The 16278-nt window shown below is 44.1% G+C and overlaps 1 protein-coding gene across 2 annotated transcripts in view; it reads left to right on the forward strand.

Moving 5' to 3' along the window:
• The window catches only part of cd164l2 (CD164 sialomucin-like 2), a 74249-nt gene that overhangs the window by 22503 nt on the left and 35468 nt on the right, over positions 1-16278 (forward strand). For both annotated transcript variants that reach the window (XM_073028333.1, XM_073028332.1), the window contains one exon: positions 14867-14941. In XM_073028333.1, the coding sequence (XP_072884434.1) occupies positions 14867-14941 (75 nt within the window). The remainder of the gene's footprint in view (positions 1-14866; positions 14942-16278) is intronic.

A 16278-nucleotide genomic window follows, 5' to 3' on the forward strand; every position in this document is an offset into this window, starting at 1 on the left:
TGTTCACACTATGATGGTCTGGAAGTGTGACACTTGCAGTCTACCTCTGCACAATCCTTACACTTCTGAGTTGTCGCAAATGACACATTTCACGGTTTGTGTCAATGTACATGTGACAAATAAAACTAATCTTTCCTTAATCTTTAGATCAGCTGTAATCTTATTAACTGGTGAATGGACTAGAGGTGTTGTGGCCCCACTCCACCAGAAGCTTGTGTACATTGTTCCGTTTGTGTGGAGCAAGAACAATAACAGTAGTATGATTCGTTCATTTGTTATGTGCTGTCATATGACATCATCATTATGTGCTGTGTCATATGACATCATCATTATGTGCGGTGTTGTATGATGTGGGTGATCATGGCTTACATCCATCTTTAATCTGATCTCTATCCACGACCATGTTTGCTCTTGGCAATTTTTTCTACAGAAGTGGTCTGTCATTACCTTCTTCTGGGCAGTGTCTTTACAAGACGGGTGACCCCAGCTATTATCAATACTCTTCAGAGTGTACTTTCGAGTGCACGTCTAGTCTTGGCGGGACAGGTTCCTAACTCCCTATACTGCAAGTTGTACTGTGTACCATTACCAGGGTATCTCTATCAAAGGAGGTGTAAGGTGCTCCTTCCCTCTGCTAGCCCGCAGATGTCTCCCTGGCATTAATGGTTGCATAACCAGGACTTGTGACACAACCATCCACCAGCTCCTATGATGGGGGCTGAGGGAGCTAAGCAGGTGCTACACCTTGCCCAAGGGTGACCTGCGGGCTAGCGGAGGGAAGGAGCACCTTACACCTCCTTTGGTAGAGATACCCTGGTAATGGTACACAGTACAACTTGCAGTATGGAACTTGGCCCGCCAAGGCTAGACGTGCACTCGAAAGCCTACCCTTTCAAAAGAGAGTGCCTCCCTCATTGCAGGAGGTCCAGTCAGTCAGCTGCATGCACAGTTGCCAATTCTCACAATCGATCTGATACGATGCATACACCAGCCAACTTCATATGTCATGCCAAATTCTTATCTAAAAATACCATTAAGCTCATGTCTTCCAACTTTTGAAGGTGGTCCTTTTGGCTAATAATTTACATCCGTCACTCTGGGCTGAACTCGACTGTTGATGTGTGCTGCCCATGGTGAGGCCTCTAGTTCAGAATTAGAACCAGTTTTAATATCATGTGTCATGAAATTTGTTCTCTTTGCGACAGCAATACATGATAAATAAAGGGAAAAAACTTAATATCAGTAAGTATATATTAAATAGTTAAAATAAGAAATGCAAAAACAGAAATTAGTACAAAAAGTAGTGAGGTAGTGTTCATGGGTTCACTGTCCATTTAGAAATCGGATGGCAGAGGGGAAGAAGCTGTTCCTGAATCATTGAATGTGTGTCTTCAGGCTCCTGTACCTCCTCCCTGATGGTAGTAATGAGAAGAGGGGTCTTCAGGCTTCTGTACCTCCTCCCTGATGGTAGTAATGAGAAGAGGGGTCATCAGGCTCCTGTACCTCCTCCCTGATGGTAGTAATGAGAAGAGGGGTCTTCAGGCTTCTGTACCTCCTCCCTGATGGTAGTAATGAGAAGAGGGGTCTTCAGGCTTCTGTACCTCCTCCCTGATGGTAGTAATGAGAAGAGGGTATGCGCTGGGGGATGGGATTCCTTGCTAATGGACAATCACCTTCATAAGGCATTGCTGCTTGAAGATATCTTGGATACTATGGAGGCTAGTGTCCAAGATGGTGCTGACTAAACTTATAACTCTCTGCAGTAGGCCCCCATACCAGACGGCAATATAGCCAATCAGAACGCTCCTTTTAAAGATTCACCCTGTAACTACACAATTTGTCATTTGGGCATTAAGCAATATTGTTAGATTTAAATTGGTCATAAACTTTTTCTTTAAAATATATAATGTCAGTGTTTTTGTTTTAGAATAAGATTAATTTGCAGGTCGAGTTGGTGGAGAGGAAGGCAAATTCAATGTTGGCATTAGTTTCAAGAGGACTAGAATATAAAAGGAAGGATGTAATGTTGAGGCTTTATAAAGCACTGGAGAGGCCTCACTTGGAATATTGTGAGCAGTTTTGGGCCCTTATCTAAGAAACGATCTGCAGACATTGGAGAGGTTTCACCGGAAGCTCACGAAAATGATTCCAGGATTAAAAGGCTTATTGTGTAAGGAGGATTGATGGCTCTGAGCCTGTACTCACTGGAATTTAGAAGAACGGGGTGGTGGTGGGGTGGTTCCCAGTAAAACTTATCGAAAGTTGAAAGGCCTGGATGAGTGGATGTCGAGAGGATGTTTCCTACAGTGGGGAAGTCGAGGACCAGAGGGCACAACCTCAGAGTAAAGGGGCATCCATTTAGAACAGAGATGAGGAGGTATTTTGTTAGCCAAAGAGTGGTGAGCCTCTGGAAGTCAGGTGTCTGTGGAGGTCAGGTCATTCAGTGTAATTTAACTCAAAGGTTGATAGATTCTTGATGAGTCAGGGCATGAATGGTTACAGGGAGAAGGTTTGAGAGAGAAATGGATCAGCCATGATGAAATAGCTGAGATGATAGACCAAGTGGCCTAATGTCTCATGGTTCCATGGTCTGAGTGTAATTAGAACAGAATGACGACTAAGGGTAGGATGAGGGAGCACCCACCAGTCCTCATCAAGGGATCAGAAGTGGAAAGGGTGAGCAGTTTCAAGTTCGTGGGTGTCAACATCTCTGAGGATCTAACCTGGGCCCAACATATCGATGCAGTTACAAAGAAGGCACGACAGTGGCTATATTTCATTAGGAGTTCGAGGAATCTTGGTATGTCACCAAAGACACTCCAAATTTCTACAGATGTACTGTGGAGAGGATTCGAACTGGCTGCATCATCGTCTGGTATGGAGGGACCACTGCAGAAGACTAGAAAAAGCTGCAAAAAATTGTAAACTCAGTCACCTCCATCAGGGGCACTAGCCTCCCTCCAGCATTGAGGACATCTTCAAAAAGTGCTGCCTCAAAAAGGTGGCATCTGTTACTAAGGACCTCCACATCACCCAGGACATGCCCTCTTCTCATTGTTGCCATCAGGAAGGAGCTACAGAAACCTGAAGACACACACTCAATGATTCAGGAACAGCTTCTTCCCCTCTGCCATCTGATTTCTGAATGGATATAGAACCCATGAACACTACCTCACTTTTTTCTTTTTTTCTTCTCTTTTTTTGCACTAATTATTTAGTGTCTTATTGTTTCTGTGTGTGTGTGTGTGTGTGTTTCTCTGTGTGTGTGTGTGTGTGTGTGTGTGTGTGTTTCTCTGTGTGTGTGTGTGTGTGTGTGTGTGTGTGTGTGTGTGTGTGTGTGAGTGTGAGTGTGTGTGTGTGTGTGTGTACAAATCAGAATTAGGTTTATTATCACGGCATGTGATGTGAAATTTGTTAACTTAGCAGCAGCAGTTCAATGCAATACATAATATAGAAATAAATAAATAAATTACAGTAAGTATATATGTATGTTAAATAGTTAAATTAAAAATAGTATGAAATTATAGAAATTACATAAAAATAAAAATGAGGTAGTGTTCATGGGTTTAATGTCCATTTAGAAATCAGATGGCAGAGGGGAAGAAGCTGTTCCTGAATCATTGAGTGTGTGTCTTCAGGCTCCTGTATCTCCTCCTTGATGGTAGCAATGAGAAGAGGGCACATCCTGGGTGATGGGGTCCTTAATGATGGACGCTGCCTTTTTGAGGCACCGCTCCTTGAAGATATTTTGGATATTACGGAGGCTAGTACCCAAGAAGGAGCTGACTAATTTTACAACTTTCAGCAGCTTTTTACAGTCCTGTGCTGTAGCCCCACCCCCATACCAGACGGTGATGGGGCCTGTCTGAATGCTGTCCACGGTACACCTACAGAAGTTCTTGAGTGTATTTGTTGACATGCCAGGTTAGATCCTTAGAGATCTTGACACCAAGGAACTTGAAACTGCTCACTCTCTCCACTTCTGATCCCTCTATGAGGATTGGTGTGTGTGTGTTCCCTTGTCTTGCCCTTTCTGAAGTCCACAATCAGCTCTTTCATCTTACTGATGTTGAGTGCCAGGTTGTTGCTGTGACTCCACTCAACTGACTGGTATATCTCACTCCTGTACGCCCCTTTGTCTCCATCTGAGATTCTACCAACAATGGTTGTATCATCAGCCACTTTATAGCTGGTATTTGAGCTATGCCTAGCCATACAGTCATGGGTATAGAGAGAGTAGAGCAGAGGGCTAAGCACAGTTATGAGTGAGGAGAAGATATTATTACTAATCCACACAGATTGTGGTCTTCCACTTAGGAAGCTGAGGATCCAGTTGCAGAGGGGGTACAGAGGCCCACGATCTGTAGCTTATCGATCAAGACTGTGGGAATAATCGTGAGCTATAGTCAACGAACAGCATCCTGACATAGGTGTTTGTATCATCCAGATGATCTAAGGCCGTGTGGAGAGCCATCGAGATTGCATATACTGTGGATCTAGGCTCTTGCTGAGGTAGGAGCTGATTCTAGTCATGACCGACCTCAAGCATCTCATCACCGTAGATGTGAGTGCTACCGGGCAATAGTCATTAAGGCAGCTCCCACTACTCTTATTGGGCGCTGGTATAATTGTTGCCCTTTGAAGCAGGTGGGAGCTTCCTGCTGTAGCAGAGAGAGACTGAGGAAGGGAATTGACGCTGCGTAACGCATTTCCAAATAACTGAGTTCCAAGTCGAAAAAGGAACGCTCGATCCTCTATTACGAAACCAGCAAAATCGATCAAAAATAGTGATGATGAAATTAGCGATATCAGAGAAGTTTGCACAATTAGTGGTCAACAATAATGTCCATTATGTGCTCGCCCCCCCCCCCGAACTAAAACTAACAGAAAGCGTGAATACGTGAGTGACAACTCATTTGCTTCTCAACCCACGTGGCAAATTGCTGTAACCCAAAATGAAACGCACAACACCAAATACAAGACAGACAGAGAATAGATACAAGGCTCCCACATGTAATCTATAGTTCTATTACTATGTATTGCATTGTACTGCTGCTGCAAAGCAACAAATTTCAAGACATAAGCGGGTGATATTAAACCTAATTCCAAAATTCAAACAAATCACTTTGTATCCGCCTTTGCTCCAGAGAAAAGCTCTAGATCGCTTATCCTGTCCTCAAATTAAACCTGATTCTAATTCTGACTTTGCACTACTTAATTAATTTAACTTTTTGGTACTTATTTACCGTAATTCACAATTTTTCTATTAATATGTATCGCAATGTAGTGCTGCCACGAAACAACATATGCCGGTGGTATAAACCTGATTCTGATTCAGTAACTTCTGTCTATTTTAGTCTGATCTGTTACTGAGTTTGACGAGATCGTGACAGTTTTGAAATGAGTTGGTGTTCGGGTTTTGACATTTTAAAATCCATCCAACTTGGATTGCTTACATCTTTACAGTTATTCCCGTAGTTGTATTGGTATTGCACAGTATATTGGTCCTGAGCTGGTGACTAATGAATTTTGATTTCTCATAATGTCTGTCAGTACAGTACAACACTTCCATTTTAATGTAGCAAATGTTATGAGCAAAACTTGGCTTTGAGGCACAAGTGGGCAGAAGTAGTCAGAATCAAGATTACTATCACTGCCCTGCGGTGCAAAGAGATAAAATTACTATAAGTTTAAAAAAAATAGTGTTTTTAAAAAAGAGGCAGGATTCATGGACTGTTCAGAAATTTGCTGGCAGAGGGGAAGAAGCTGTTCCTGATTAACAAAGGACTTACTTTCAAGGACCTATCATCTCATGCTCTCAATATTTATTGTTTGTTTATTTATTATTATTGTTCCTTTTTTGGATTTGCAAAGTTTGTTGTCCTCTGCACTTTGGTTGAATGGTCTTTCGGTGATTCTGTTATGGTTATTATTCAATAGATTTGTTAAGATTTCCCACAAGGAAATGAATCTCTGGGCTGTATATGGTGATGTATGTTCTTTGATAAAAATAGTTACTTTCAACTTGGGCTTCCATAACTCCTCCCTGAGAAAAGATAAGTTGACATTGGAGAGGGTTCAGAATTGGCTCCTGTCCCTCCTCTCCGATGGTAGTAATGAGAAGAGGGGTCTTCAGGCTTCTGTATCTCCTCCCTGATGGTAGTAATGAGAAGAGGGGTCTTCAGGCTCCTGTACCTCCTCCCTGATGGTAGTAATGAGAAGAGAGGTCTTCAGGCTCCTGCACCTCCTCCCTGATGGTAGTAATGAGAAGAGGGGTCTTCAGGCTCCTGTACCTCCTCCCTGATGGTAGTAATGAGAAGAGGGGTCTTCAGGCTCCTGTACCTCCTCCCTGATGGTAGTAATGAGAAGAGGGGTCTTCAGGCTCCTGTACCTCCTCCCTGATGGTAGTAATGAGAAGAGGGGTCTTCAGGCTCCTGTCCCTCCTCCCTGATGGTAGTAATGAGAAGAGGGGTCTTCAGGCTCCTGACCCTCCTCCCTGATGGTAGTGATGAGAAGAGGGGTCTTCAGGCTCCTGTACCCCCTCCCTGATGGTAGTAATGAGAAGAGGGGTCTTCAGGCTCCTGTACCCCCTCCCTGATGGTAGTAATGAGAAGAGGGGTCTTCAGGCTCCTGTCCCTCCTCCCTGATGGTAGTAATGAGAAGAGGGGTCTTCAGGCTCCTTTATCTCAGCCTCAGGGCAGCACAGAGCTGAGTACAGATCGCGGAGCAGCAAACAGATCTGGCCCAACCCTTGCCTCTGGTCCCACCACTCTGTCTCTTCAATCCATCTGGTCCAGTGTTTAAAGGGTCCAAACATCGGGTCATTCCTCACTCTGGGACCCAGGCCCTGTCACACCGATACTCTGGGCCTGGACCCTGCTGCCACGTTTTGGCCTGTACCTGATCTATACTACTGATTCAGAGAAGCCAAAAGCTGGAGTCTGTGTTCCATGATAAAGTTTTAGTGGTGCCTGGGCTCACCAAGCTTATCACAATCCTGTCCTCCAAACTGAAACATCTAACAGTTAATTGCCAACCATTCTACTTAGCAGGAGACACGGACAGCATCCGGTCTAGCCAACTTGTGCTGATCAACTGGCTGGAGTGCTAACTGATATCTTTAACCTCATGCTTCGTCAGTCTGGGGTATCCATCTGCTTCAAGCAGGCTTCAGTTCTGGAGTCTAAGAGGAACGTAGAATGCCTATCATCCAGCAGCACTTGCATTCAGAGTGATGAAGAGGTTGGTGATGAAACTCTTCAACTCCTGCCTGAGGAGTGACTTGGATCCGCTCCAATTTGCCTACCAGAGCAACAGGTCCATAGCAGATACCAGCATTGGCTCTTCACTCAACTCTGAAACCTCTGGACAGCAGAAATGCATACATCAGGGCGTTCTTTATCGACTACAGCTCGGGCATTCGATACTTTCGTTCCCCCAAAATTTATCAATAAGCTTCAAGACCTTGGCCTCAGCACCTTCTTGCACAATAGGATCCTCCCTTGCAGACCCCAGTCACTTTAGATTGGTAACAACATCTCCTCCACGATCTCCATCAGCACAGGTGCCCCACAAGGCTGTGTGCTTAGTCCCCTGCTCTACTCACTTTACACTTATGACTGTGAGGCTAAGCTCCAAATCCCATATTTAACTTTGCTGACACTGATCGAATCAAAGGAGGTGATGAATCAGCATATAGGAGGGAGACTGAAAATGTGGCTGAGTAGTGCCACAACAACAGCCTCTCAACAAGATCAAGGACTGATTATTGACTTCCGGAGGAGAAAGTCGAAGATCTATGATCCAGACCTCATCAGGGGATCAGAGGTGCAGAGGGTCAATAACTTTAAATTCTTCTGTGTTATCATTTCCGAGGGTCTGTTCTGGGCCCAGCACCTACGTGCCATTACTTAGAAAGCATGGCAGCTCCTTTACTCCCTCAGGATTTGGCTTGACATGTAAAACTTTGACAAGAATTTATATGTGTAGTGGAGAGTATATTGACTGGCTGCATCACAGGCTGGGATGGAAACACCAGTTCTCCTGAACGGAAAAGCCGACAAAAAGTGGAGATGCCCCATCTCGGGTGAAGCCCTCCCAACCATTGAGCACATCTACACGGAGCGCTGTCGTAGGAAAACAACATCGACCATCGAGGACCCCACCACCTAGACCATGCTCTCTTCTCACTGCTGCCATCAAGAAGAAGGTACAGGAATTTCAGGACTCTCCCCGCCAGGTTCAGCAATAGATATTACCGCTCAACCATCAGGCTCTTGAACCAGAGAGGACAACTTCACATGCCCCATCACTGAACTGTTCCCACAACCTTTGGACTCACTTTCAAGGACTCTTCATCTCATGTTCTTGATATTTATTGTTTACTTATTTATTATTCGGATTCAGAATCACTTTATTGTCAATATGTGAAACATACCAGAATTGATTGTGGTTCGATGTCAAGCATAAAGCACAGGACAACACCATAACAGACAACACACCGGCATCCAACAGTTTACAAGACAATAGTGCAGACAGACATGAGCAATCAACGATTTGCAGAACGGTCACATGCGGTCAATAATCAAATTTAAATAAATGTGAACATATGAACAGACTCAATAATTATCAACAGAGCGAGGAGAGCAGGATAGACCATTTAACAGATGTTGTGCGGGGACAGTCAGTTAGTACACCTGAGTGAGTTTTGTTGAAAAGCTGGATAGCTGGGAAAGGAGCTTTGGAGATGACGTGTAGTCCTGGTGGTTATAAAGAAAGATTGAATAGATTAGAACTTTATTCCTTGGAACGTAGAAGACTGAGAGGAGATTTGATAGAGATATACAAGATTATTGGGGGTATAGATAAGGTAAATGCTAGCAAGCTTTTTCCACTGAGGTTGGGTGGGACTACAGCCAGAGGTCATGGGCTATGAGTGGAAAGTGAAAAGTTTAAGGGGAACATTAGGAGGAAATTCCTTCACTCAGAGGGTGATGAGAGTGTGGAACAAGTGGTGCATGCAAACTCGATTACAATGTTTAAGAGAAGTTTCGATAAGTACATGGATGGTAGGGGAGTGGAAGGCTATGGTCTTTGATAATGAATTTACTTTGAACTTTCAACGTGAAAGTCTGAACTAGCACTACAATTCTGGAAATGTAGCAAATTCAGACATGTTGATAAACTGACTCTCTACCCACTACATGCTCCCAAGACAATACATTTATACTTCTGGCTTGTGTATCCCTCTAACAACCTCCATAAATGACATCCAATTATCGTACTATGACCAACAAGAGAAAATCTACAGTTGCTGGAAATCCAAACAACACGCACAAAATGCTGGAGGAACTCGGCAGGTCAGACAGCATCTGTGGAAATGACAGGCCGAAATGGTGACTGTACTTTTCCTCCAGCATTTTTTTTTGTGTGTTGTTCGTAGTATTAATGGTGTGCATAACAAGTTTCTGCACTTCACAAACAAAAGCGCTTTATTACCACAAGAGATTCTGCTGGAAATCCAGAGCAACATACAAAAAAAACTTGCTGGAGGAACTCAGTAGGTCAGGGGCAGCATCTAAGGAGAGGAGTAAACGGTCGATGTGTTGGGCTGAGACCATTCATTGGGCTGAAAAAGAAGGGGGATGACGCCAGAATAAGAAGATGGTGGGGGGGGGGGGGAAGCAGTCCTGATGATTTAATTCCCCTCTCAATCCCTGTAATCTTTGGTGCCCCTACTAATCAAGAACCTATCAACCTCCACTTTAGATATACCCAATTACTTGGCCTCCACAGCCATCGGTGGGAACGAATTCCACAGATTCACCACCCTCTGGCTAAAGAAATTCCTCCTCATCTCTGTTCTAAGCGTTATCTTTGCACGTGTACGATGTATGCTTGTTAAAATTGTTTTGGCCTGCAATGCTAATTATCGAACCATGGTACAATAATATCATCTTGTAATCTAATCTCCAGGTTGGTTTGTTATCCTCCTGTATCACATGACTGTTACCAGGTAACCAAATCTATGCACTAGGGAGGATAGTAGGTTTCTGTAGGAGACTTGCCTGACTATAAATATGCTTGTATCCTTGGAAACCCTGGAAACTACAGGATATGTTTTGGGAAATAGTTAACTAGATACAGCTTATTTTTACTGGGCAAATATCCTACAGAAATCTGCTTTTGCAAACCAGCTAATTGTGCTTGTATGATCTGCAGGATAAATGTACCTTAATGACCACTTCTGTCTCCAGCAATTGCAATAACAAATTACCATGACCGGCTTTCAAATGGTGGCTGTCAGTAATCGTGCAAAAGGGTGAATTATTTTGAGAATTGCCCTAGAGTCATAGAAAAGCTCGGCACAGAAACAGGCCCTTTGACTGAGCCATTTAAACTGCCTACTACCATCGACCTGCAAGGGTGCCCATAGCCCTCCATAACCCTACCATCCATTACCTATCCAAATTTTGCTTAAACGTTGAAATTGAGCTCGCATTGACCACTTGCGCTGGCAGCTCATTCCACAACCTTCTGAGTGAAAAAGGGTCCCCTCATGTTCCCCCTTAAACTTTTCATCTTTCACCCATAACCCATGACCTCTAGTTGTATTCCCACCCAACCTCTGGGAAAAGACTGCTTGCATTTACCCTATCTATACCCCTCATAAGGCACACACTCAGGGTTGTGTATAGTGACATATATGTACTTCGATAAGATTTACTTCGATTTTAATTAAAAATTTAAAATAAAATTACAAACTTAGCAGTAGCTTGTCTTTTTTTTTCTTTTTCCAATTATGGATCTTTTAACCCATGCCTTCGAGAAGTTTCTAACTCAAGCTAAAGTTTCTAACTTGACATAAAGATCCATTTTGCAAATCAGCTGCTGTATTTGGTTTGGATAATCTTGATGGCAAACAGATGATCCATTGTTCACGAGCGGAATGAAATCATAATGCCTCACATCTCATGCTTAAGGGTTTAATTGGTCAGCTTCTGCAAATAAACCTTTTCCTTAAACTGTAGCTCAGGACACTAATTAAAAGCAGGCGTGGCAAATTTACTTGGGGTCCATATGGTTCTGCTGGAAACGATCTCCTAATTTTGAGGAGGCACAAGAGACTCCAGATGCTGGTAATCTGGAGTAACATAACGCTGGCCTGGATTGGGAAAAGCCCCAGAGGGTTGTAAACTCAATCAACTCCATCACGGGCATAAGCTTCCCTACCCTCAAAGACGTCTTCAAAAACTGAGACTGAAGACGGAGCATCTATCATTAAAGACCCCCACCATCCAGGACATTGTTACCATCATGGAGAATGTACAGCAGTCTGAAGCACACACTCAATGTTTTAGAAAGAGCTTCTTGTTTCTGAACAATAACACACAAACATGTACAGTACCTCAGTTTTTTCTCTCTGTTTACATTAATTTTATAATTATTGTAACTTACAGTAATTTTTTAATGTATTGCACTGTACTGGCTTATTCCACGACCTATGTCGATAATAAACCTGATTCTGGTCCTGGAGGAACTCGGCAGTCAGGCAGCATCTATGGTCGGAAGACTGCACTTGTCATTTCAGATAGAGACCCTGAGCGAACGAGGGGAGAGGGCCAGTATAAAGAGATGGGGGGAAGGGTGGATTCAGATGAGATACACTTTGAGGATGTGTGCTTAGCCCGCTGCTCTATTCTCCCTACACGCAGGACTGTGTGGCTAGACACAGCTCAAGCACCAACCATGCATTTGCTAGTGTCACAACTGTTGCTGGCAGCACCTCAGATGGTGACGAGAAGGATTATAGGAGCGAGAGAGATCAGCTGGTTGAATGGTGTCCCCACAGCGACCTCACCCTCAACATCAGTAAGACCACAACTGACCGTGGACCTCAGGAAAGGGACATCGGGAGGACCTGCACCAGTCCTTGTTAAGGTGTCAGTGGTGGAAAGGGTGAGCATTTTCCAGCTCCTGGGTGTCAACATCTCAGAAGAGCTGCCCTGGGCCCAACACATTGATGCAATTGCTGTTGAAATCAGTGAGGACGAGAGCAGAAGGCGAGTGGGTGCTCCGTGTCGTCTGCCTACATTTGACTGCTCTCTCTCTCTCCCTCTTGCTTCCTGCTGACGGAGGAAGGTGACAGCATTTGACCTGACTTTGTACCGCTCACTTGATGCTGCCGGAGCCTTGGCTTTTGGGCAAAGTTTAATCGATGTGGTTTGTGCTTTGGACTCTGGCGTTATGATGTGCTTCTGGTTTCTGTTTGCTTTCCTATTCTCTGCGCCCTCTATTTTGTGCGATTTTGATCGGGACGGACTGGCTGTGCGGCCTGCAGCAAATTAAAGACACAACGCTAAACTAAACTGAACGCTCCCGGACCTTTTCAATGACTCTGCGGTTCGATGTTTTCCATTCTATGTTTTATCGCTCAGTTTTTGCCGTTTGCGTGATTTGTTCTTTTTTTTTTGCACCTTGGGTGTTTGATGGGTTTTTTTTGAACGGGTTCCATGGTGCTTCTTTGTTCCATGGCTGCCCGCAGGAAGATGAATCTCAAGGTTCTACACCACGCACGTACTTTGATAATAAATGTACTTCAAATCTTTTTGAAGGCACACCGGCGGCTATATTTCATTAGGAGCTTAAGGAGATTTGGTTTGTCACCAAAGACACCGGCAAATTTCTACAGATCTACCATGGAGAGCGTTCTAGCTGGATGCCTCACTGCCTGGTATGGAGTTGCCAATGGAAAGGATCTGAAGTTCAAGTTCACTGCCATTCAAATCTACACATGTATAGAACAAAATGAAACAACGTTCCTCTGGGACCAAGGTGCAACATACAGCACATCAAATAATATTAACAGATAATTCAGCAGGTCTGACTATCTAATCTTTCTCTGACTATCTATCTATCTATCTATCTATCTATCTGACTGTCCCCCCGATTTAATCATGGTCTAATCACAGGACAATTTACAATGACCAATTAATCAACCAACCAGTACGTGCTTGGTCTGTGGGAGGAACCAAGGCTCCCAGCGGAAACCCACACAGTTATGGGGCGAACGGACAAACTCAGTACAGGCAGCATCAAGAATATTAGCAATTACGGTCATTTTTAAGGATGCACTGTACTGCGGCCACAAAACAACAGATTACGTGATGCGTCAGTGATAATAAACTGATTTCCCACACCAAGAGGAAAGCACCTTGTATTCCACCTGGTGGTATGAACATTGAATTCTCAAACTGCTGTTAACTGCTCCCCTTCTGTCCCTTTCCTCCTTTTCTGGCCCCTATCACCAGATCTCATTCCCCTCCACCGCCATTTCCATCTGCCCATCACCCACACACTCCTCCCATTGGCCACACCCCCATTCCATTGTCCACTTTCTTCTCCTATCAGATTTTAGCTTCAGCCCTTTGTCTCTCTGCCTATCATCTCCCAGCTTCTTACTTTCCTATTCTCTGCTCCCGCCTCCTTCACCTGTCAATCACCCTGGACCTACCTATCACTTGCCAGCTGTTGCCCCAACTGCCTGACCCCATGGGCAGGATGTATCAGCTCCTTATGGAGCGTGGGGGGGATTTAACCCAGGTCGCTGACGGTCTAATAGCATTACTCTAAACACTAGCAAACTTCTATAGATCTGTAATGGAGACTGTATTGATTGGCTGTAACACAGCCGGCTACGGAAACACCAATGCCCTTACAAAAAGTAGTGGATACGGACAAGTCCATCATGGGTGAAGTTGGTTCTGTTCAAAGCTGAGAACCTTCTATAAATGTGTGGTGGAGAGTGTATTGACCAGTTGCATCGTAGCCTGGTGTGGAATCACCAATGCCCTTCAGTGGAAAATCCTACAAAAAGTAGTGGATACAGCCCAGTCCATCATGGGTAAAGCCCTCCCCACCACTGAGCACATCTACATGCAGCACTGGAGCCCCCACCATTGAGACCATGCCCTTTTCTGGCTGTTGTCATCAAGAAGAAGATACAGGAGGCTCAGGACTCACGCCACCAGGTTCAGGAACAGTTATTATCCTGCGGGCATCAGGTTCTTGGACCAAAGGGGGTAACTTCACTCAACTTCACTTGCCCATCACTGAAGTGTTCCCACAACCAATTGACTCACTTTCAAGGACACATATTTGTTTTGCCATATCATTGCTTAATCCAAAAGCCCCTTCCTATATGACCAAATTGCCATCAGGCAGGAAGGTACAAGGACCTCAGGTCCCACACCACCAGGTTCAGGAACATTTATGGCCTTTCGGCTATCAGGCTCCTGAACCAGTGTGGATAACTTCACTCCCCTCACCTATGAGCTGATTCCACAGCCTATAGTCTCACTTTCACAGACTCTATACAGCTCATGTTCTCAGGAATATTAATTTGTATTTGCTCAGTTCGTCTTTTGCACAGTGTTTGCATGTCAGTCTTTGCGTACTGGGGTTTTCCGCGGTTCTATTGTATTCCTGTGAACGCCTGCAGGAAAATGAATCTCGGGGTTGTATATGCTGACATAGATAATAAACTTATTTTAAACTTTTGAACTTCAAACTTTGAAAATTGTTTAGGAGCAGCTGCTGGGAAGGAAACTGATCTTTGTGCGGTGTGATTGCCTCGATGGGGACTACAGTGGGTGGGGAAGTGTTCTAGACGGAATCCGTGCCCAAGAGGGGGTTAATTGTTTCTGAAGGTTCTTAAGCCCAATACGTTTGTTCTTCTATTAGTTGTTCCGGCATCTTTTTGTGTAGTATCACTCTTTCAATATTAGTTATAAACCTCCCTAGGACAGGAATCCTTGGAGGTTGAAGTGATCCTTACCCCGGAATGATAAGTACTTTCTCTTTCCAGAGATGCTGTGCATTGCCAAGGACGCGGACAATCTGACAGACTGCACTATCTACAATGAGTCTTCCACGTGTGACGGTAAGAGACTCAATGGTTGCCTCTTATACGGTGAAGTGAATCCCAAAACGTGTAGCCGAATGCAAGCAGAGACATGCGATTCCAAAGCTCCCTGACCATTTGCCCCAGCCCGCTGGCTGGTCTGACAGGGAGAGGCAGTTGGGGTCAAATTTAGACCATGGGAAACCACTTCCTCCAGACCAGTCCTAGAAAGGATTCCATAGTTACAAGAGATTCTGCAGCTGAAGGAGATCTTAGGCAAAACACATACGTACTGTAAACACTCACAATGACACACAGACACACACACTGACACTCACACTGACACACACACACACACAGAGACACACACACACACACACAGACACTCACACTGACACATACATACAGACACACACACACACTCACACTCACACACACTGACACACACACACACACACAGAGACACACACACACACACACAGACACTCACACTGACACACATACATACAGACACACACACACACTCACACTCACACACACTGACACACACACACACAGACACTCACACTGACACATACACACAGACACAGACACACACACACTCACACTGACACACACACAGACACTCACATTCACACACACACACACTCACACTGACACATACACACAGATACAGACACACAGACACACACTCACACACTCACACTGACACACACACACACACACACACACACACAGACACTCACACTGACACATACACACAGACACAGACACACACTCACACTGACACACACACACACAGACACTCACATTCACACACACACACACACACACACACACACACTCACACTGACACACACACACAGACACTCACATTCACACACACACACACACACACACACACACACACAGAGTCAGACAAGGTCTATGGAGAGAAATAAACAGTAGATGTTTCAGGCTGAAACCCTTCTCCAAGAGCCCTGGAACATCATCCCTCCATTGATGACACCAGTAGGAGCAAACTGAAAGGCCACACGGAGTTGGTGTTTGAAATCAAAATCGGGTTTATATTCACTGGCATGTGTTGTGAAATTTGTTAACTTAGTAGCAGCACTTCAATGCAATACATAATATAGAAGAAAATAACAATAATTAATAAGTAAATAATTTACAGTATATGTATGTTAAATAGATTAAAAATCATGCAAAAAGCAAAAATAATATATATTTTAAAAAGTGAGATGGTGTTCACGGGTTCGATGTCCATTTCGGAACTGGATGACCAGCGTACGTCATGAAATTTGTTATCTTTGCAGCAACAATTCAATGCAATACATAATAAATATAGAAAATCAATCAATCACAGTAAGTATACA

This window comes from Hemitrygon akajei, chromosome 24 (assembly GCF_048418815.1).
Source record: "Hemitrygon akajei chromosome 24, sHemAka1.3, whole genome shotgun sequence".
NCBI classification, from domain to species: Eukaryota; Metazoa; Chordata; class Chondrichthyes; order Myliobatiformes; family Dasyatidae; genus Hemitrygon; species Hemitrygon akajei.